The sequence below is a fragment of the Strigops habroptila genome, chromosome 7, assembly GCF_004027225.2.
Source record: "Strigops habroptila isolate Jane chromosome 7, bStrHab1.2.pri, whole genome shotgun sequence".
NCBI classification, from domain to species: domain Eukaryota; kingdom Metazoa; phylum Chordata; class Aves; order Psittaciformes; family Psittacidae; genus Strigops; species Strigops habroptila.
Window position 1 is genome coordinate 52708053 of NC_044283.2, and position 20729 is coordinate 52728781.

The 20729-nt window shown below is 40.5% G+C and overlaps 2 protein-coding genes across 4 annotated transcripts in view; both read right to left on the reverse strand.

Annotated features, from left to right (window-relative positions):
* The window catches only part of CENPE (centromere protein E), a 45087-nt gene extending 32526 nt beyond the window's left edge, over positions 1–12561 (reverse strand). For both annotated transcript variants that reach the window (XM_030492750.1, XM_030492749.1), the window contains exons 1-16: positions 12423–12561; positions 11992–12083; positions 10851–10940; positions 10653–10771; positions 8946–9065; positions 7152–7233; positions 6887–6954; positions 6737–6808; positions 5045–5096; positions 4450–4537; positions 4142–4268; positions 3329–3448; positions 1867–2025; positions 1366–1510; positions 421–515; positions 55–111 (exon numbers count right to left, since the gene is read on the reverse strand). In XM_030492750.1, the coding sequence (XP_030348610.1) occupies positions 55–111; positions 421–515; positions 1366–1510; positions 1867–2025; positions 3329–3448; positions 4142–4268; positions 4450–4537; positions 5045–5096; positions 6737–6808; positions 6887–6954; positions 7152–7233; positions 8946–9065; positions 10653–10771; positions 10851–10940; positions 11992–12083; positions 12423–12478 (1542 nt within the window). In that variant the 5' untranslated portion in view covers positions 12479–12561. The remainder of the gene's footprint in view (positions 1–54; positions 112–420; positions 516–1365; positions 1511–1866; positions 2026–3328; positions 3449–4141; positions 4269–4449; positions 4538–5044; positions 5097–6736; positions 6809–6886; positions 6955–7151; positions 7234–8945; positions 9066–10652; positions 10772–10850; positions 10941–11991; positions 12084–12422) is intronic.
* Positions 12562–12801: 240 nt separating this feature from the next.
* LOC115610448 (radial spoke head protein 4 homolog A-like) lies at positions 12802–20016 on the reverse strand. 2 transcript variants are annotated; one of them, XM_030491969.1, is made up of 6 exons: positions 19717–20016; positions 18987–19221; positions 16622–17371; positions 14816–14957; positions 13914–14004; positions 12802–13244 (listed from the first exon to the last, which is right to left on the reverse strand). In XM_030491969.1, exons 1-6 carry the CDS (start codon positions 19902–19904, stop codon positions 13007–13009), a joined length of 1644 nt encoding a protein of 547 aa, XP_030347829.1. In that variant the 5' UTR covers positions 19905–20016; the 3' UTR covers positions 12802–13006. The 2 variants fall into 2 exon arrangements, with proteins under 2 accessions (XP_030347829.1, XP_030347828.1); XM_030491968.1 differs by having other exon boundaries at positions 13914–14031.
* Positions 20017–20729: the final 713 nt, after the last annotated feature.

Here is a 20729-nt window from a genome sequence, read left to right on the forward strand (position 1 = left end):
GAAGTTGCTGTTGGAATGTCAGTCTTATTTCTAGACAATACGGAACAGACTTACCTTTTCTAGTGCTAATGCTTCACAGAGTTCTACAGATTCTTCAAAGTGTCTCTGAGTCTAGAGAAAGAATTGCTCTCAGTTAACTGATCTGTGAGATCAAGCAAGTTTAGTATTATATTCTTTGTTGCTTGTCTTTTCATGGCTAGTCCTGTTTAAATACCAAAGCTTACTGGATCATTTGCCACAAAACTATGGCATCATAGAACCATCCCACAGCTTCAGAGATGACCAAGAGACTTACTTTCTAACCAGTTCTAATTCTTCAGATGTATAGAAGAATACTGATGTTCTATAGAACAGTAAGGCTGTTCTTACTGAGAAGTATGTTGTGTGTATGCAATGTATCAGACAATTGAAATAGATTACCCAATTCACATTAGGTCCAGCAGTCCATTCTACATCTGAAATTTGATCAGGAACCATTAGACATTGGTTGTCATGTACAGAATTCTCTAACAATGCTGAAAAAGAAGACGTATTAAAAAATAAAACAACAGTAGATTTTAAACTGGACATCAAGAATTTTTCTTATCCATGAATTTTATCAGATTGGAAACAATCATTCAATGGCAAAGATGTAGCACACTGCACAGGACTCATGAACCTCATAACTTTCCCTTATGAAAAGGAACACAATTGAAGTCTAATCCATACTTATGCTGACCACCTTAACACAAGTTAATGAATACTAAACCAAATGCAGAATATATACTTAATTACAGACTAAGGAAAACCTTTAGTTGTCAAGGAAAGAACCACTTGACAGTATCCTGCAAGGTTTAAAAAGCACCACCCCTACATACAGAAAAAACCCTCTACTGGGGGGAGAATGTGGTTTAGATGGGCAGTCTGTGTTAAAGAATAACTTTGGCTACTGCATGGCAGAAATATTTGTAGATGCTGTCTTTTACCTCAGCTCTTACCTTTGGTTTTAAGAAATTCAAAAAGCTCGATATCCAGAAAGGGGAGGGGGTGCTATCAGACTTACTCCCTTTGGGAATTATTTCTCCTGGGATAGCAAGACTCATGCTCCCACTTAATCCCAGCACAAGAACTACCAGTATTGTTGTGCTAAAACCAGCTCCCTTTCAGGCAGCGTTCTTTGCTGGCAGACAAGTTTCCTTACGGGCTAAAGGTAATTCTTAAAACTGGGTTCACAGAACATAATTTCAGCAGTATGATGGCAACTAAATACAGCTTTAGGTTGCTAGCAATACAAATGCGCTTTTTAACTCATTTATTAAAAAGGTATTATTTCTCATTTCAAAGCTGCTTTGCACAGTTTCCTTATTTTTTCCTGAAGATACTTACAATCCTCCACATCTGCTACTGATGACAGAGACGTTTTAATTTTTTTTGTTTCACTCAGCCTTGGTTTTTCAAAGTCTTCAAAATAGCTCACATTTGCCTGGTTTATTTTACCAGGAGCCCAAGTAACTCTTCTCTTTCTCTTGGCCTTTAAAAAAGTATTTACAGAAAGAGTGATACAAAACACTAAGAGAGCAGATGTTGCATCAGCCTAGTTCTATAACAGTACCAGCAGCTAACTAGACAGTGTTTTGCAGTTTCTTCAAAATTAAACTACAATAGAACAGACTGAAAGCAAAAGTCTATATAATCTGTTCACTGCAAGGCAACATTGAATTGATACACGGGAGTTATTTTTAAAAAGTTATGCCTTTAAAAATAAAGAAAATTATGTAAAAATTGAATATCAAACTTATTCTTCATTGTCAATACAAATACGTATTTAATGTTACCTTTTGCGAAGTATTTCAGAGTTAACAAATAAGATCTAGAACAGGTGCTTACTTTAGCATTCTGTTTTGAGGAAAAGGAGGCAGAAGTCACCAGCATCTCAGTTAAGTTTCTTATCCTATCTTCCTGCACTTTTTGAAGAGAATTTTTTTCTTCCAGCAGCTGGGCCAGTTGGTCTTTTTCCATTGCATGAATTTGAGTCTTTGAAGACACCTTCCATAAAAACACTGTTAATCAAACTGGCATCTTAAGAGCGAAAAGTACTTCTACAGAAGATACACTACTACTAATACTTAAAAACACACATTCTTTTAAGTCTGGAAGAGCTGTTTTTAACAATGGAACTGACAATTTAGTCCACAATTTACCTGTAGACTTAGTATGTAAAGGGGTCAAACTCCCCAAAACAATACAGCCTCAGATTTTTCCAAGAACAAAAAAAAATTCTTTCAAGTGTAACATAGCTTAAGATGACCTTCTCATGGGGCCAGAAACCTAAAGTTTGAGAACTATGATTCAATTGTCAAATAACAGCAAGCTACTCTAATGCATGTGGTGTCTTCAAATTTGAAGTACTGAAAGTCTATTCTGTTGTAAAGGAACTGCATTACAGTAGCTAGGGGTTTTTTGACAACTTGATCTTGAGCTTACAATAGAGTAATTATAAGGTCACATGGATTTTCCAAACTCTTCTGTACTCAAGTACTTTCCTCACTACTTACTGTCTCAGAAGAATAGTACACACTTCTAGGTGCAAGTTTATTTTTGAAAAAGAACTCATTTGTGGTATAAGAGGTCAATTATTTTTCCTTAAACTTTTTCTATGGCTATTTTTTAAATCCGTAATTGTATGACAATTTGTAATAATATTTTGACAATTTAATTCAAAACAGTACATTCAGGATTGTGATTTTCCTGTGCTTCATCTTTTATGATCTATGCTCTAACAAGACTTGCAAGATTGCTCCTCAACTCCATAGATTTTCGCACATGAGAGCACTGTTTGGTGGGAAGTTACTATCGTTGATTTTCTAAATATATATTGTGTCTATGCATGACATCTGTTTTGCCCATGATGTTACACAGCTGCAACTTTCTGCAATTCAAACTGAAGTTAAAAATCAGTAATGGGGAAAAATACAAATTAAGTTGGAATCTTTAACTGACATTCAATAACTTCTTACATGGCAATTAATTATTCCTTTTGATCTGTGGCAATATTAAAGTGCGCTATAAGGCATGACACTTATTTCTTAAACATGTTAACCTACAGAAAGAAAGCAATTTACTTAGTTCTCATTCAGTGTTAGCTTTCACACAGATATGTTGACTCCTATCAGTTGTTCTAAACTTCACAGCGTCTTTTCAATTTCTATTCTCTAAATTGAAATGACAGATACAACTTGAAACAGTTTACCTACCACTCCAAATTTAATTGCTTTTGTTTTAAAATAGAATGCTTCCAAATAGCTACCAGTACTAAGGATAGACTCATTTTAATATATTTATTACATACTTCCTCCAGCTGCTTTTTCAAATCCAGAATTTCTTTGCGATATCTCTTCAGGAGGGCATCATCATCAAGTACTTCATTGACTTTTGGAGTATTCTTCATTCTTTTGGCTGTATTGGCAAACTGGAAGCATATTATAGACAATAGTTAAAAGAACAAATACATCAAAAGACTTGCTGTCTCATATTTCCCAAGAGAATTAAGGGGACGGTTTCGCTAATGAAGAGAAACACATAAAAAAGGACACTTCCTTATATTAAAGGATATAATATTATATAAATATTTACATTTCCTTTTTTCATGTATTCTAAGCTCTGAAAAAATAAGTTTTCTTTGCTTGATATCAATACCTAAAAAGTGAAGCTTAACATTTAAGCAATAATATACAAAGTCTTTTATTTAATAAAAAGCTCAACAGACCATCAAAAAGACAGACAATCCTACCTAAAGGATTCATGAATAGTTCAATTAATGTAGGTAATTGTACAGGTCCTTTCCTGTAGGATCTGCCTAACATCTTGTGTTAGCGAACACCTGCAGCTCTAGCTGTCTTTGGAAAAGGCAAATGAGAAAACAGAGGTTATCTCCTGCCAGGAAGAGATACCAACTACCAGAAAGCTGTAGTTAGACAACCTGGCACAAGGTGACAACTAGGAAAAGATGCTGGGTACAAAACAAATATTTCAAGTTCCAAGTCCACAGGGAACCTTTAGAAGACTCAAGTGACTACAATCCAGCAGATTACATTTTCCACCCCTTCAGCCTGTCTACAGTGAAGCCTTAAGTCTGAATAATGCTAGAGGTGACAAGTTTTACCTGAAGGGTACTGAGAGTTTCATCAAAAGAAACAGGAGTAATTGTACAAATAATGACCGTCTTAGCATTTCCTCCAAGGGAGTTCTGCAGAATTCGAGTCAGCTTGCTGTCTCTGTAATTTATGAAGCTGAGGAAAAAAGAAAAAGAATATTTTTGCACAGAAAAAAACCACAGTAAATATTTTTTCTGAAGGTAATAGGTTATTTGAAATAATTACCTGCATAAACCAGGCTTATATATAAAGGATTTTAATTTCTCATTTTATTAGTGACTTATCTTAAAACAGGCATACAAACACAAGTGCTTACCCAGAAGGGTCATCACAAAGTTTTTTGATAACCTGGCCCAGAATGAACAAGCTCCGGTTTATATTGCAGCCTTCTTTCAGTCGCACACCTAGGTACCACACAGCATTTTTTAATACTTTATCTTTTTTAATTTAAAAGATAAAGATACATTTTCAACCTCTCAAGCTTTTGTGCTATTATGCTTAAATGTGTTATCCAAGTGCTATATCTCAAGTGCCACAATGCACTGTGGCCCACAAGCAGCCAGTATCAAATCCTTTACAATGGCTGAAACACATCGAAATGAGAGAGCAATCTTTCCCAAATATTAATAATCTTAGTGTAGTAAGTAGCTAGGGCCATAAGAACTTTAATTTTGTTTCCTGTTTAAGTTTTGCAAATGTCTATATTTACATAAGTAAGTATAACAAACCATCCTTAGATACAACTTTCGGGTTAATTACTTCTTTTAAGTCAGAATATTGATTTGTGTTCCTCTCAGATGACTTTTTTCTGATAAAGGCACTTTTGTGCAGCTTCATGCTGTCATTATTAACAGTCAATCTCACAAGGGTTAACAGAAGTAGTCCTCAGCAAAGCCTCATTTAACACTCACCTTCAGATCCTGTTTGACTAGCTCTTTCACTGCCTGCCAGATCTACCAAATTCTGCAAATTCAATAAGTATTTCACAGGTTAGTTCTAAGGCAATTTAGTTTTAGATCCTCTTAACTCTAAATCTCTGCTAAGAATTTAAAAAACTGAAGTCACTCAGAAAAAGCAAGAGGCCTGTCATTACTGGAAGTAACCCATAGCTACTAAACACATACCAACCAGTATTTTCAAGGTACATAAGAACATGGAATAAGTTTGTATGAATTCTATTATACCACCTCGAACAGTTTTTCAATCTTGCAGTGCAATTCCCCCCACTCTCAGTGACAAAACAATACATATAGTTGCTTAATACAGAATTGTTAACTACAAATGCAAGCTATAGAAAGCTTCACAGAATCACAGATCTTCTGGTCCAATCTTTCATGGGAAAGATAATGAGATTATCTAGCACCCTGTCCTGAATCAGCTGTATGTCTCTTTTGCCTATCATTATGGGGATGAGAAAAGGAAGAAATTCCATACCAGAGGAAATGCCTCACTCCAAATATGGTTCAAGGTCAACTAGAACTTTATAACATCCCATAATGATTTGCCTGAGAAAGAACTCCTCACTTTAATTGGTTTCCATTTCAGAAGGGTAAAATCCTGTACTAACTCCAAACAGCAACAGACTAAAAAGGCCAAAAAAACCACAACCTCTCTCCCTGCTGTTAGTAGAGGTTACTATAATGTCAGTTGGCACAGAAAGACAGCAGAGGGTGATGCAAGAAGAGTAGATCCCATATGCTGCAGTGAGGAAAAAAAACCAACACAGAAGTGGGTAGTAAATTGCTGAGATACTGCATGAGCAGTGTTTACATTCAGCTCCCAGCGCTTTTCTACATGAAGCCAGAACAGAAAGCTCTTTCTACAATACATGTGATTGACCTAATGCTATTCCCAATTCTAAATAAGAGTGCTCATGCAGATTCTAGCAAGCTCAAATGCTTTCACTTTGATTTCATTCCTCCAGATGAGTTGGCTTCCCTAAGAATTAAGGACACTGTATAGAGAAGGCTTCAGAAACCAAAACACTCCAGAGATAAGCAGTGTACTCCTCCCAGTTTAGGCTATTTCATGTATTAGTAATAAAGCATCCTTCTATGATTCAAATCCACCAAAGAGATGCTAAGTGGGGCTACTTCTGAAAAAAAAAAAAAAAAAAAAAAAAAAAAAAAAAAAACCAAAAAAAAAACAAACCAAAAACTTCTGGCCACTGCAGCTGTAGGCCATATGTTCTTTTAACAACTAAGTCTGAGGATAAGAGAAGCTTTAAAGTTACCCACATTACAGGTTCTTCCACTGGGCTTGTCAGTGGTCAGGAGCTGTATTTAACAAAACGCAAGAGCACTCTGACAATAGCTCCTTATGCTCCTGGGAAAGGCATAACACTCCCCTGTCCAGCACGAAGTGGCTAGGAACTATTCCCACATCACAGTTCCCTTTGGTGGGAAGATAGCCTCTAGATAACACCCCAGGAGTCTGCCTCTATACAGATCAAAAACATGATTTCTACTTAAGAAACATCCACTAAAAGTTAACAAAGCGTGCTTGTAATGTCATGATAAAGTAGTAGTATTTTCTCAAACAAGCAGCAACGGTAAACTACCTGCCTAAATGCCCATTTAATAAGTTCTTGGAATACTGCTTACCAAGTGGGATACCATCACTGCTCCATCACAGTTTGCATTTGCAAGGTCACTTCGTTCTCTACTTTCAATGATCTAGAAGACGACAGTGCAATGAAGTTTAAGCCACTTCAAAAATATTAACACCCCTCTTAATAATGAAACAATTTTTACCATTCTGAAGATAGTGTGAGAACGGCTGCTGTGTTCATTCATTTTTGTTTCTCCGTAATGGCGATTTTCTGTCAAAAAGTAACATTAGAATATTTCTGCTTACATTCTGATAAACTGGAGATAACAGACAAAAAGTACAATTCCAAAACTATCTGACAACACTGATTTCTGAATATAATCTCAAAGAGATACCCTATGATTCTAGATATACCCAGTTCATCAATGCTTTTCTAAGGTATCGGCTGACATTGGCTAAGCAACTTACTTTCTCCTTTTCTGATCCATTCCATTACTTGTTCTGGGGCAACCACAACCTCTTCAATGAGATCTTCTACATATGTATTCCTCTTAAAAAAAAAAAAACCACAGTAATAAATTTTACTGAACTCTAAAACTCACTTCAATATATTAAGATTACCAGCAATTATTATGTTGTTCATTCCAGTTTGCTTCCTTTTAAGGAAGCATTATTAGTTGAATGTCTTTTTACTCTGGTCACAAGGGATGGGGCAAGTTTAGACCTTTACAAAACTGTAGTCCCTTTAGGGACAAGAATCAAACAACAAAGATCTAGAAAGTTTCCTAAACTTAAAACTGCTAAGAGAAATATCCTTCTGGACATTTTCTGAGGAAACCCCAGAGTATGTTTCTCAGTAAATGTTATAAGGCCATAATCATACAACTGAGAAATCTCCCTTCATCCCAAAAGCATTAATCATTTAGGGCATTGGAAGAACTAAAAACCCTCAAAGCCAAAATACTCCCTGCCTCCCCGAACCACCAGTTTTCATCATTTGCTACGAAACTTAAAGAAACCAAAGACGGCATTAATATAGATTTATTTTTCCCTACTGATGATCTTACTGCAGGCTTCTAGTCTGATGGTTATCCTATGATTACAATAGAAGTGTATCTACTTTGTAGATGATGTGAAGATAGTATTAAAGTAACTCTGTATCTCTGTTGGACACTTTAACACACTGAGCTAGAGGCTTAATGTCATGTTTGTAGAAGTTTTATCAGCTAGACAACTCCCAGGTTGTCTAAGTTAACTGTCAAAGTCAAATAACACCTGGGTTGGGGCAATCCCAGGCACAGCTAAAGGTGGGCAGGGAAATGATTCAGAGCAGCCCTGCAGAGGAGGGCTTGGGGGTGCTGGTCAATGAGAAAACGAACATGAGCTGGCAGTGTGCACTCACAGCCCAGGAAGCCAACTGTATCCTGGGCTGCATCAAAAGATATGTGAACCAGCAGATCAAAGAAGGCAATTCTCCCCCTCTACTCTGCTCTTGTGAAACCCCACTTGGAGTACTGTGTGCAGGTCTGGCATCCTCAACAGAAGGACGTGGAGCTGTTGGAGCAAGTCCAGAGGAGGGCCACAAGGTTGATCAGGGGGCTGAAGCACATCCCAGATGAAGAACAGGTTGAGAAAATTGGGGCTGTTCAGCCTGGAGAAGAGAAGGCTGTGTGGAGATCTCCTAGCAGCCTTCCAGTATCTGAAGGGTGAAGGGGAGGGACTCTTCATCAGGGACTGTAGCAATAGGCCAAATGGTAATGGGTCTAAACTTCAACAGAGGAAGTTCAGGTTAGATGCGAGAAAGAAGTTCCTTACTGTGAGGGTGGTGAGGCACTGGAATGGGTTGCCCAAGGAAGTTGTGAATGCTCCATCCCCGGCAGTGTTCAAGGCCAGGCTGGACAGAGCCTTGGGTGACAGGGTCTAGTGTGAGGTGTCCCTGCCCGTGTCAGGGGGATTGGAACTAGATGATCTCAAGCTCCTTTCCAACCCAAACCATTCTCTGATTCTATGATATATTATCCTGGAAAACTTATGGGATTAAGTCTACTTTTGCAAACAGTTATAGAGAAACCAAGAACAGCAAGCCCAAATTCACTGTTGTTGTGCTACTAAATCAAGTGTTCTGCTAATCCTAAAGATAATTATTACACAGTCTGACACAGAAAAAAATTTCACCTACACACCTCTGAAGGTGGTTTTTTGTTTGTTTGTTTTTTAAACTACTTTCACTCCAAGCAGATATACTACATTACATCCACTTACACTAACATCCTCGCGAATTCCAAGAGGCTTCTTTTTCCTTTTATCACAAAGCAAATCTGTAATGGTTTCATTGTAGATTTCCATGTAAGAAACCCTTAGCAAGAATTCTCTATCTGGAATCTGATGTTAAAAGAAAAAATAAAGAAAAATTAAAAAGACTGACTAACATTCACCTTTTAATGCAAGTATCCTTACCCTGAAGGTATATGTTTGGGTATCACTCCACATGCACATTAGCATCTACCAGTACAAAATAATTTTTATTCCATTCCACCTCTTTCCAGCTGGATAAGTGGTATATCACAATTCATAGGTTCTAAAAGGTAACTGCTCTACCAGGAGGGTGACAACAGTTCTCCTGCTTAAATGCCCTTTCCATATCTAATTTCCTTCTGTTTAGGCTCTTTCCTTTACGTATACATAGTCTTCTGTCCTGGGTTCAGCTGTAACAGCTATTTTTCCTCCTTCTTAGTAGCTGGTGCAGTGCTGTGTTTCAGGCTTTAGTCTGAGAATAATGCTGATAGAAACAACTAAAACATTGGTGTTTTAAGTAATGCTTACCCAGATCAAGGACTTTTCAGTGTCTCATGCTCTGCCAGCGAGGAGGGGCACAAGAAGCCAGGAGGAAGCAGAGACAGGACTAACCCAAACTAGCCAAAGGGATATTCCATACCACAGCATATCATCTCCAGTATATGAACAAGGGGGAGTCACCCAGAAGGGCAGATCACTGCTCAGGTCAGGCTGGGTATCAGTCAGTGGGTGGTGAGCAATTGTATTGTGCATCACTTGTGTTTATTGTTGGATTTTTTCCTTCCCTTTTTAGTTTTATATTCTCTCCTCTTGTTATTTCCCTTATCATTATTATTAGTGGTAGCAGTAGTGGCTTTGTATTACACTTTAGTTACAGGACTGCTCTTGTCTCAACCTGTGGGAGTTACATTCTTTCAATTCTCCTCCTCATCCATCCAGGAGCAGGAGTGGGGGGTGGAGAAGGTGGGGAGCAAGCGAGCAGCTGCATGGTTACCAGCTGGGCTTAAACCATGACATCTTCTCTCTCTGCTTGCTTATATTCCCTTTGCTGCTGCTTCTTCCCCTGCCTCCCTGGTAGACAGTACTGGGGCCAGGAAAGGCTGCACAACAAGCTCAAGGACTACAGCATCATGGAAAGTTTTCTTGGCTTTAATTACTTTTATAGACACCACCCCTCCCCAAAGTACTGTGCACCTCCTTAAAGGAGCAGTGACTATTTCACTTAACTGATAACAATTACCTGAAATCCTCAAGGCAGAAGCAAGTGCTCTGCAGGTGATGTTTTGGAAATCACTGTTTTATCTTAGACCTTCTACTTGCTTCCTATTAGCATTGAGCAATTAGCCTACGATTCTTTTGAAAGCCTGAAACAAATAAATTTAGTGCCATATTCTTCCCACTAAAAAGTCTTTAATACTGTTAATGTTTGTAAGTTTTAAAATAGCAGAATAAACCAAGCTTCACATTACCTCGTCTACCATATTAATGGGTGAGAATCTATTTATACTTGTATTATAGATTAGTGTATTTACAAGCTAGTAAAGCAACTGCAACATATGGCCCAATATAAATCTATTGCCTTCACAAGCTCCTTGCTACTAAAATTAACTTTTGTATAGCCACCAGAAGTATTACGAGTCCTTTCAGCCACTTCAGTTTAATGGAATTGCTCACCTCACAGATAACTCTGAAAACATGTTGAATTGCCTTAGGGATAATGCCTACAGAATCTTCATTTCCCATCATTGTGTATGTCTTCCCTGAAGCCGTCTGTCCATAAGCAAAAATTGTGCCTAGAACAGACAGTTAAATTTTATTAATTACTCATGAAATACATTAAAAACAGGGTTTAAACACAGTTTTAAAACTTACCATTATACCCTTGCACAGCTGACTGTATAATTGGAACAGCTACACCTTCATATAACTGCTGAGTGCTGTCATTTGAGTGAAACACATGATCTTAAAAAAAAAAAAAAAAAAAAAGATCAAGCGCATGAATACATTGTATTGCAAGTGAAAACCAAGCTGCCACCTTACTACTGCTGACAACAGGCTTTTTTTTTTCCTTAAAGAAATATTAAACTTGGAACCAAGAAAGAGATGATGAACAGACAAGTCAAAAAAATGATGGACACAGTTAAATAGTCATCCCATTTAATCCTAAAAAAAATCAGTTACGGCTAGTTTATCTATGATGACTGCAAACCTGACAAGACAGGCTAATTGTTAAACTCCTAGCCTGGAGTATGCTTTTATTGAATCTATGTTTTGGGAGAAATCTTTGTAGTGGCTACATTCATAGAATGGTTAGGGTTGGAAACGACCTTAAGATCATTCAGTTCCAACCCCCCTGCCATGGGCAGGAATGCCTCACACTAGGCCATGTTGCCCAAGGCTCTGTCTAACCTGGGCTTGAACACTGCCAGGGATGGAGCATTTACCACTTCTCTGGGCAACCTGTGCCAGTGCCTCACCGCCCTCACAGTAAAGAGCTTCTTCCTTATATCTAACCTGAACTTCCCCTGTTGAAGTTTAGGGGATCTAAACTTGTCCTATCACTACAGTCCCTGATGAAGAGTAGAGCGGATCAGGAGGAAGAGACTCAAAGTGAGATAGTTATGATGATCTAACATCCACACTACATGCTTTTACATACTGGGTTCCCCAAGGCCTTTCTCCCTAAATGCTCTGGACTAGCCATAGTCTAGTCCATTTGTAACTGGAATTCATGTAAAAAGAATCCAGTTCATGTGTTCCAAAGCCACTCTACAGCACAAACCAGAACAGAGAAAGCCATGCCCATCAGGAACTGCCTTCAAAAGCACATTCCTGGTACTGACAAAACTAGAAATCCCGTTTGCCCAGGTGGCACTCCTTTAAAATTATGAAATCAGAAAAAAGTTAATGGACACTGCAAAAAGCCAGCAACATTAACCTTAGTTAATACACTCAAATAGCACAGTAACAAAAGTCCACGTAAGCATCAAAGTAACTGCTTTCCTATTCTTACCATAACTGAATACTTTTGTCCCGTTCACTTCGGAAATTGTATTATTTTCACTTTTCCAGTGGAGCGACACTTTATCTTCTAAAGCATTTTCCCTAAAACAAAGAAATATCCCGTTACCTTTATTGGGCAAGGGCTCTTCTCCTGCACCGCGGGTGCGCCCCATTTCCGCGAGCACCGCCCACCCCAAGCCCCGACAGCCCTGCTGGTTCTGGCTTTCCCCTTCCTCCGCGGGGACGGACACCGCACTTGCCCCCCCCCCCCCCCCCCCCCCCCTTCGCAGGGCTGCAGCGGCGCTCCCGGCGGCCCGGCTGCAGGCGAGGAGGGGCCGCAACGCCGGGGGCAGCCACGGGAGGCGGAGGCCGCGGGCAGCACGCAGCCTCTCCTCAGGCCGAGGGCTCAGGCGCGGCCCTCCAGCCCGGACAAGGCCCCACCTGGCGATCAGCGGGCGCACACGCACGCAGACCGTCACGGCTCCTTCATCAGCCATCCCCGAGGCCTCTGCAGAGCGACAGGGAAGCGATGGCTCCTCCGCGGGCAACCAGTGAAGCGATGAAGCAACCCAACTGCCGCGCGGAGTTTAAACCTCTATCGGAGCCGCTTCCTATTGGCCCGCGCGGGACAGACGCCGCGGCGGAGCGTACCACAGCCAACAGCTGCCGGGGGAGGGCGCGGGGAAACGCTCCCCCCTGCAGGGCGGCCTGGTGTGGTGCCGGCCCGTGTGGCCTCGGCCGGTGCAGCGGAGCGCTGAGTGTGGCGGTTGGTTAGCGCTCTGTTCGGTGAGCCGAAATAATACGCTTTCACACGTAGAAGTGACACTGTTGTGAAATTACGTTTATTTCTTTTTTGGTTGAAGTAAGATCAAGGGGAAGGTGGCTGCAAGGGAGAGCCTCCAGAATACAGAAGACATGCTCCAGCTGCATGTCTTTTAACATCAACTAATTAATGACTAATTTGTGAAATTACTATTCGTGTTTGAACTTTCAAAATGAAAAAAAAAATGTTTCCCCCCCGTATCTTAGTCATCCTCGTCCTCTTCATCGTCTTCAGCTTCTTCCTCCTCCTCTTCCTCAGCTGCAGCTAAGGCTGCTTCCTGCGCAGCCTTGAAAGCCAGTTCCTCTTCCAGAGTGGGGTCACTTGCCTCCGTGATTTCTGGCCCACTGGTGTATTCTGCTTGCACTGGTGGAGGCAGCGTAGGATTGTGGTTCTCCGGGCTGTATTTGTGACCCCAGCCAAAGTAGATGTTATCAAATTTCCTGAGAAAGAAAAGTAAAAGGTCACACATTCTCCCCCCAACAAAAGATCAGTGGTGGTATTGTCAGGCTTTTGTGCTGTGCTGTGCAAAAAGTCACCCTGGTGCAGCTGTCCTATAACAGGAGTGTTTAAAAGACAGCATCTCTTTTTAACTGTTGTGACTGTTGATTAATACATCTTTCACTCAAAAATCTCCAAATACTAAAATGATGAAGGCTGTACTCTGTCACTGTGCTGTACTGCACAACTCCACATTGGTAACATAGCACTGTTCCTGACACCAACTCCAGCACCCATTTAAAAACATGTGGAGGTCGTGACTGCACCACGTGTAGTGGAAACGAGCAAACATTAGAACCACAGAATGTAGCTGTTTTTGTAAAAAGTACCAGTGACTCAAATATAAGGTTTTGAATCAAGGACTGTGCCCAAATACTAGCTGGACACTTGCATCCATTAACTTTATCCTAGCCTTTCCAACAGTTACTCATTTCAGTCTTAAATAAATATTCACTGTTGCTGTGCATATTTAAGTTGCCTTCCCCACCAGTCTCTGGAATAGTTAGAATTCAGTCAATGAATTAATATTAAAGCAGCTTTGGCTTCATTAGACAGGTGTCTATGTTTCACATATACAGTCTGTGTTGTGACCATATCAACTAGCTACTCACTTGCCAGACGCAAAGGCATATGCTCCGGGCCATCGGTTAGACTGGAGGACTGCAACAGCGTATTCTGGGATCAGGTTTGTAGAAGTCTGACCTGTCCAAGCAGGCATGTTTTGAATTCCTGGAGGCAGCCAAACGCACACAATCTATGAATAAATTGATGCCTCTACGAAATATTTAAGACTGAGCTACAAGATTTTCACAGAATTCAAGCAATGGTTATATTAAGTTACGTGTTAGAAAAGCCAGAAGTCTGAAAGAATAAATGCAGGTGCTGTATAGAAACAGGCAGTTTGAATGTATGGGTAGGTAGCACAGGAATGGTAATAGACCCACATACAGAAAAGATCGTGCTCCTGAAATTCAGTAGCAGTCTTTTGTCAAGGACTTTTTCATCACTTATGGATAAATTATATTACACCTTGATCGACAAATGGAGAGTAAGAAAATAATTTACTATTAGTGTAATCTAATATTCAGGTTTCCATATTCCCATGATCTGCTGCAGTAATATGCTACAGGATCTAAGTTCTTGTTTGTATATCTACGCACATGTGTACATATACATTTATTTATTTACACATGCACACACTTTCACCTAAAAAGATGATGGAAAAAGGGCCAAATGTGTTCAATGTAGCGAGCTGTCTTGAACTCGCAGTAGCCTGACAAGTCTGAGGTACTTTTCCTCTTTATTCTCAACAAGATTGTTAACTAGTAAACCCAATTATGTCAGTTTTAATGTCAATACTGATAGCCGTTCTGCTTTTAATCGATTCTGTAAAAGAATGTGCTTACCCTCCAGGGGCAAACTATATTTCTCCTGTAACTTAAAATATTTACTACCTAAATGCGAACATTCCTAGTGGCTCTCCATCATAAGCTTCATAGTCCATGAAGAATACCTTCATCTTCAGAGAGTGGAGTGAGAAGAGGTGGTCCTACTTCTTGCTGTACATCATCCGGCTCATCTGCTTTCTCCTCCTCTTCTTCTTCTACTTCTTCTTCCTCTGATTTTTGAAAAGGATTAAGCCAAACACAGCGACCCTAAAATTGATGTGGAAAAATAATAAATATATGTATCAATCACTGAAAGAATGCAAGCCAGTTAAAACAATTGGCTCAGGCACACGCACACATAGTTAAGGGAGTGGGAGAAGAAAAGAAATATATATATTCCAACACTGGTATATTGTTAGCAGAATATTGTATCCTCCTGGCAGAGCGTTCCCTATATCCCTCATTCCTCTCTTATTCATGTTCACTATTCCAGAATGACCTTATACCTGTTAGCAGCTTTTTGTTATTTTGTAGGGTTCAGTTTCTTGCCAGTTTGGTTTATATCCTGCTACGTTACCAGTTATTGCAAATTAAGAGGCTTAACTTAAGGACTTGCCACTTCTTTTTAAAGTTTGTCTTGTTATCTAGCTACCAGTCAGGACAACATAACAAAATGTTATCTTCAGATTCTAATGCATGTATATTTTTCTTTTACAAGTATTGTTTTTCTGGTAATAATTTTAAACCTTCTTTCCTACCATTTGCTGTTATTTTACACTAGCATTCTTGAACTGATAGACTGGCATGCAATTCCCCTAGCAATGGTAATCAAATTAGCAGTACCTCTTTCCAGCACTGGCCTGATATCACAAGGTTTTAAGCTTTTTCATTTGCATGTTTCACAGCAGAAAGTAAGCAAAGAAAAATAAACCTAAAGAAAACATCAAATAAGTTCCGTTTAGCATACAATCATAAACTACCCACATGTCGTGGTTTAAGCCCAGCCGGCAGCTCAGAACCACGCAGCCGCTCACTCACTCACCCCCTTCTTCCTCCCCCCGCTCCCGGAGGGATGGGGAGGAGAATCAAAAGAATGTAACTCCCACGGGTTGAGATAAGAGCAGTCCGGTAACTAAGGTATAATACAAAACCACTACTGCTACCACCAATCATAATAATGATAAGGGAAATACCAAGGGGAGAGGATACAATTGCTCACCACCCGCCGACCGATACCCAGCCCGACCCGAGCAGCGATCTGGGCCTTCTGGATAACTCCCCCCGGTTTATATACTGGGCATGATGTGCCATGGTATGGAATACCCCTTTGGCCAGTTTGGGTCAGGTGTCCTGTCTCTGCTTCCTCTCGGCTCCCCCTCTCCCTGGCAGAGCATGAGACTGAGAAAGTCCTTGGTCGGAGTAAACATTACTTAGCAACAGCTAAAAACATCGGTGTTATCAGCGTTGTTCCCAGGCTGAAAGTCAAAAACACAGCACTGCACCAGCTACTAAGAAGGAGAAAAAACGACTACCACTGCTGAACCCAGGACACTGCATTTTAGCATCCTACCCAAGAAACATTTAGAACATTTTTGTCAAGTAAGGGCTTCAAAAGAGAAAACCTAATATAGAAGATCACCAGAAATTATTGTTATCTATCAAGGCCTAATTCCATACTGTTATCTAAAGGTAGGTTTTGATCTCAAGAACACACCTAGAAGGTTCCTAAGTATATATACATTAAGAAAATATGCTAAACGTAAATATGTGCAACATATATATTATATACTACATCAAAGATATTTTCTTTAAAAAAATATTTTAGTCCAATACCATTTCTGGTGAATAATTCAAACGTGCAGGTGAGGAGTGTATCTACATTCTGAAACCCTGTGAGCACCACAGTGTGAATGAGCTATTCCTGAACATACTTGCGTTAGAATGCTCTGTACATGGTGCACCCAGCTGGAGAGAGAATCCACCATTTCAGCCACAGGAATAGGCTGATAATCAGGGTTTTCTTCATATGTATCTCTTCCTCCTTCCTCCTCTTCATCTCCTTCCTCCTCTGAAAACTGGTAAAATCCAATGGGAGAGATCTGGGTTCCTGCTGAGATCCGAGCTATCTGTGCACGCAGGTAATTGGCCTCATTTCCAGGGAAAGGAGGAAAGCTCACAATGGGAGCATCCAGCCTACCGGTGAAGAACTTCTTGATTTTCCTGGCACAGACAATCTGGGCTGGTGTCACTGGAGGCAACTTCACCCAGGGACTGCTTGGCTCATTACAGACAAAGTAGACATATTTATTAGCCCCAGTTCCATTTTCTTCTTTTGGGATGGTAGGTGGGGGCTTATATGTGGACTTTGGTGGTTCATCTTTTTCTTTCTCCTCCTCTTCATCTTCGAACTCAGTCATCCCTTTCTCTTCTTCCTCAATAGCTTCTTCCTCTTCTGTTTCCTCCTCCTCTGCCCCCTCACCATACTGTACTTCAGCTATAATATAGTTCATCTCCAGACCCAAAATTTTGCCCCAGAAGCGACAGGTCTGGGGCACTGGCTGAACACTAATTAGTTTTTTAAGGGCAAGGAATATGTGATAGGATTCATCTTTGCTCAAGCCGATTCCAGCCTGTTCAAAATAAAAGGCTGTTTCCATCACGTTAGGTAGACTGGTCTCTCCCTGGGAAAGAAGATCTGGAGTTAGAGCTGAAGAATAGTATAGTTACCTATTTGAAAAATCAACAGGTTACCCACTGAATGTTACACTTCACTTTCCTGTAGTGCCACTTATTTTCTCAAAGTGCTTCACAGACATTCATTTACTACATCTTCCACTATCATTTAAAAGAAAAAAAACAACCTTAAATGCCATTTTAAGGGTAAAAAAGAGAACACAGATGAACTTCAGCTTTTAGAATACGGGATTTCAAATTTCAAACTCCTAATTACTGCAAAATAAGGAAAGTAAGAATTCTTACACAGGATCTGCAAAGGACTTCAGTGCTGTGGCATGTCAGCTTACGTAAGAGGCCTTGATGCCTGCAAACAGTTTCACTGTTTTTCCTCGTGTTTGTCGCAGATTCATTTGGAGAAAATATAACACTTATTTTATATGTTTAGACACCAGACCAGCAATATTTCTCTGGAGTGAATGTTGTTCTTTTGAAAACCTTGACATAAGGTTTTCATTTTTTAAAATACTGGCCCCTGCTCTTACTAAGGCCCATTACAAGACTCTGGCTGTCTTCAGTAGAAACAGAACTAGGCCAATAATGATTTTATTATTTCCACTCACTTTATCACTCTTCTCTCCTTGCATGGGGTAGGTGATTGTATCACACAAAGATATTAGAAGTTGTTCATGGCAAATTTGGAAGAAGTAGAGTTAGCTTCGTATGGAATTTCTTTGGCCTTTCCAGGTTTCTTACATCAAAGTGAGATAGGCCAGAATATGAGAAACTCAAAATTCCTTTCTTAAATACCCTACATGTTCCATTTTTACTGTTGTATAAGCTTACTGTAAAGTAAGTAGTAGGCTAGAGAAAAGATGAAAGGCTATCTCTGCTGTTGTTAATACTTGTATTCTGCAATGGCAGTTCATTTGAATATATACTGGTAACTTCATGTGAAAATCAACATCTTGTTGATTAGTTTCCCTTGGTTTTTATAAGAATTAATTTAATTTTTCTTTGCGTACAAATGCTTCTGCATATAAGCAACTGCATACTGAAAAATCCCCTGTTAAAAGAGGATTTTTAAAAGAAATGGCTTTTCAATTCTAGTAGTTCTTCATTATAACCATATTTTTTTTAGTTGGAGGACAGACTGGAATCACAGCTGGAGCTGGAAGGATCACAAAATTCTCCATTCTCTATTTACAGTAGCAGCTGTGCAGAATAGTCTCAAACTGGAGTACCAGAATTATGGTCACTTTAGGTAAAGAAATTGGATGCAATATTCTGTGCTGAACTGGCATATGGGAGATATTGTAAACTTTACTTTCTGTTCATCCTCTCTAGAACATCTATGGTTTTAAAGGCTCAAGGTATTAGATTTAATACAGGAAAAAGACCCAACTAAGTAACCAGATGGGTTTTCTTCTTCACTCTTAGACATGGGACCAACTCAACTATGAAGAGGGTACATGGTACTGTGGCTGCAATTATGTGTACAGTTGTGAGAGGCAATACTACAAAGGAGACCACAACTTTCTCCCTTCCTCCTTTCCCTTCCCACCATCCTCCCACCCATTCCCTGGTATATACGGTATGTATTTTTCTCTGATAATAACGCACCATCTCCTCTTCTTCCATTTCTTCTTCTCCTTCTCCATTTGCCTTGAGGAACAAAGCTTTACGCTTTTCTGCAGCTTCAAATATTGGAAGAATCTCATGTTCATCTCGAAGAGTGTCCATTTTTTTCCGAAACTGAGTCCACTTTACATCCCTGCTGATATTTTCGATTATGTCTACTGCATTTGTGGGCTGTTCATCCAGGATCTTTGTTAGCATATTAGCAAGATGATCATATCTGTCATATAAATGTAAATATTATCGGCCTACTATACAAAAGTCTTAGAATGTTTTTAAGGTTGAAGGTAGAAGCTAATCACCTGGAACTTTGGGGGAATTGTTGGAATAGTCAGATGAAAGAAGAAAACTGAAGTGTTATAGGAAATTAGACTTGAAACTAGCCTGATTATAATATATTAGCAGTAGTCTCATCTTCCATGTTTGGTATATTCTGCACCTGCCTCTGGAGCTGAATCTGAATTTAAACTTGCTCTTAATCAAAACAGTTTCCCTTTGAACTCTACAAATTTTAGGAATTTTGATTCTGAAAGATGCTGGACACACACAAGTGTCACATAGTGATGAACTATTGCAATTATAATCCATTTTATGTATACTCCATGCTATCCCTCCCTTTCTTAACATATATAACCCCTTGCCCTTTTACCAACACTACTTTTCTCTCCACTCATACTTCCTACCCCTTTCAATTGTGTCCCTCTTTCAGACTTACAAGTTCAGGCCAGATGTTGTGCTGCTCTTCAGTAAATAGGCTTTTGCATTCTGAATTGCCAGCATTCGGTGTGTGGGATCGGGTATCTGATCATCATACGGACTGTATCCTGGCTGATAAAGGCCGTAACCTGGTTCATGTGGCTGCGGGACAGCCTGCGGCGAGGGTTCCTCCGGAGGCTCGGCCATGGCCTGGCGCGGGGGCTGCGGGCCGAGCCGGGGGCACCCAACAGCCCCTCAGCCTCGGTCACGTCCGCTCGTCGCGCAGCAACGGGTGCCGCCGGCGGGGCGGAGCGTTGCTGAGGTAAACCGGCCGCGGTTGCCTGGGACGCCCGGCGGGGCGGGGCGGGGCAGGAGCGGTGGGCCGGGACCGGCTTTTCCGTCGGGGCTGGGAACTACCCCATTTCTCTGTGCGTTGGAGGCGCCTCCCGTGGCCCGCTGTTAGCTGGTAGGCCCGGTGTGCTCCCTTTTTGTGGCCGCACGCTGAAGAGCAGCAGTTGGCGGGAGGACGAGCGTATTTCTGAGGGGACCACAGACCCCCCGTCAGCCTTCCCCAGCGCCGGGCGGGAGGCCAGAGGCTCCCCGCCGCTGTGGGGACCTGCCCTCAGGGTCTGGGGGCTCTCCTGCCGGGCTCGCTTCTCCCCGCCCACAGCCCGAGCTGTACGACTGTTTCTGGAGGGGTTTCCAAGTCCTGCTTGTTTCCTGTCATCGTGACCTCCCATGCATGAGGTGCTGTAGGTACTCCATCTTGAATGTTTGTAGTACAAGAACCTTTCAGGTGCCCAGTGACACCAGAAGAATGCATCTTCAAAAGCTTAATTTTGATTTATAAAGGAATAAGTCATGTTTATTTGCCTTCATTGCTTTCATCGTGCAGTAAAAGATGCGGTTGAATCTTCTACATTTTAGTGGAGATATATCATGCTGTTGCCATAAAGTACAAAGCTTTTTCTTTTATGAGGAGAAAAAAAACCTGTAAAACCCGATAATTACTTTAAAAAGTTGTATTCACAG

Bases quoted from the DNA above. Each gene is read 5' to 3' on its own strand.
- LOC115610448 (XM_030491968.1), bottom strand. From the start codon at position 19,904: ATGGCCGAGCCTCCGGAGGAACCCTCGCCGCAGGCTGTCCCGCAGCCA. The intron at 19,222-19,716 runs GTAAGTCTGAAA...TTTATATGACAG, and splicing joins ACAACATCTGGCCTGAACTT to ATATGATCATCTTGCTAATA. The intron at 14,032-14,815 runs GTATTCTTCATG...GGCTGCCTCCAG, and splicing joins TCCACTCTCTGAAGATGAAG to GAATTCAAAACATGCCTGCT.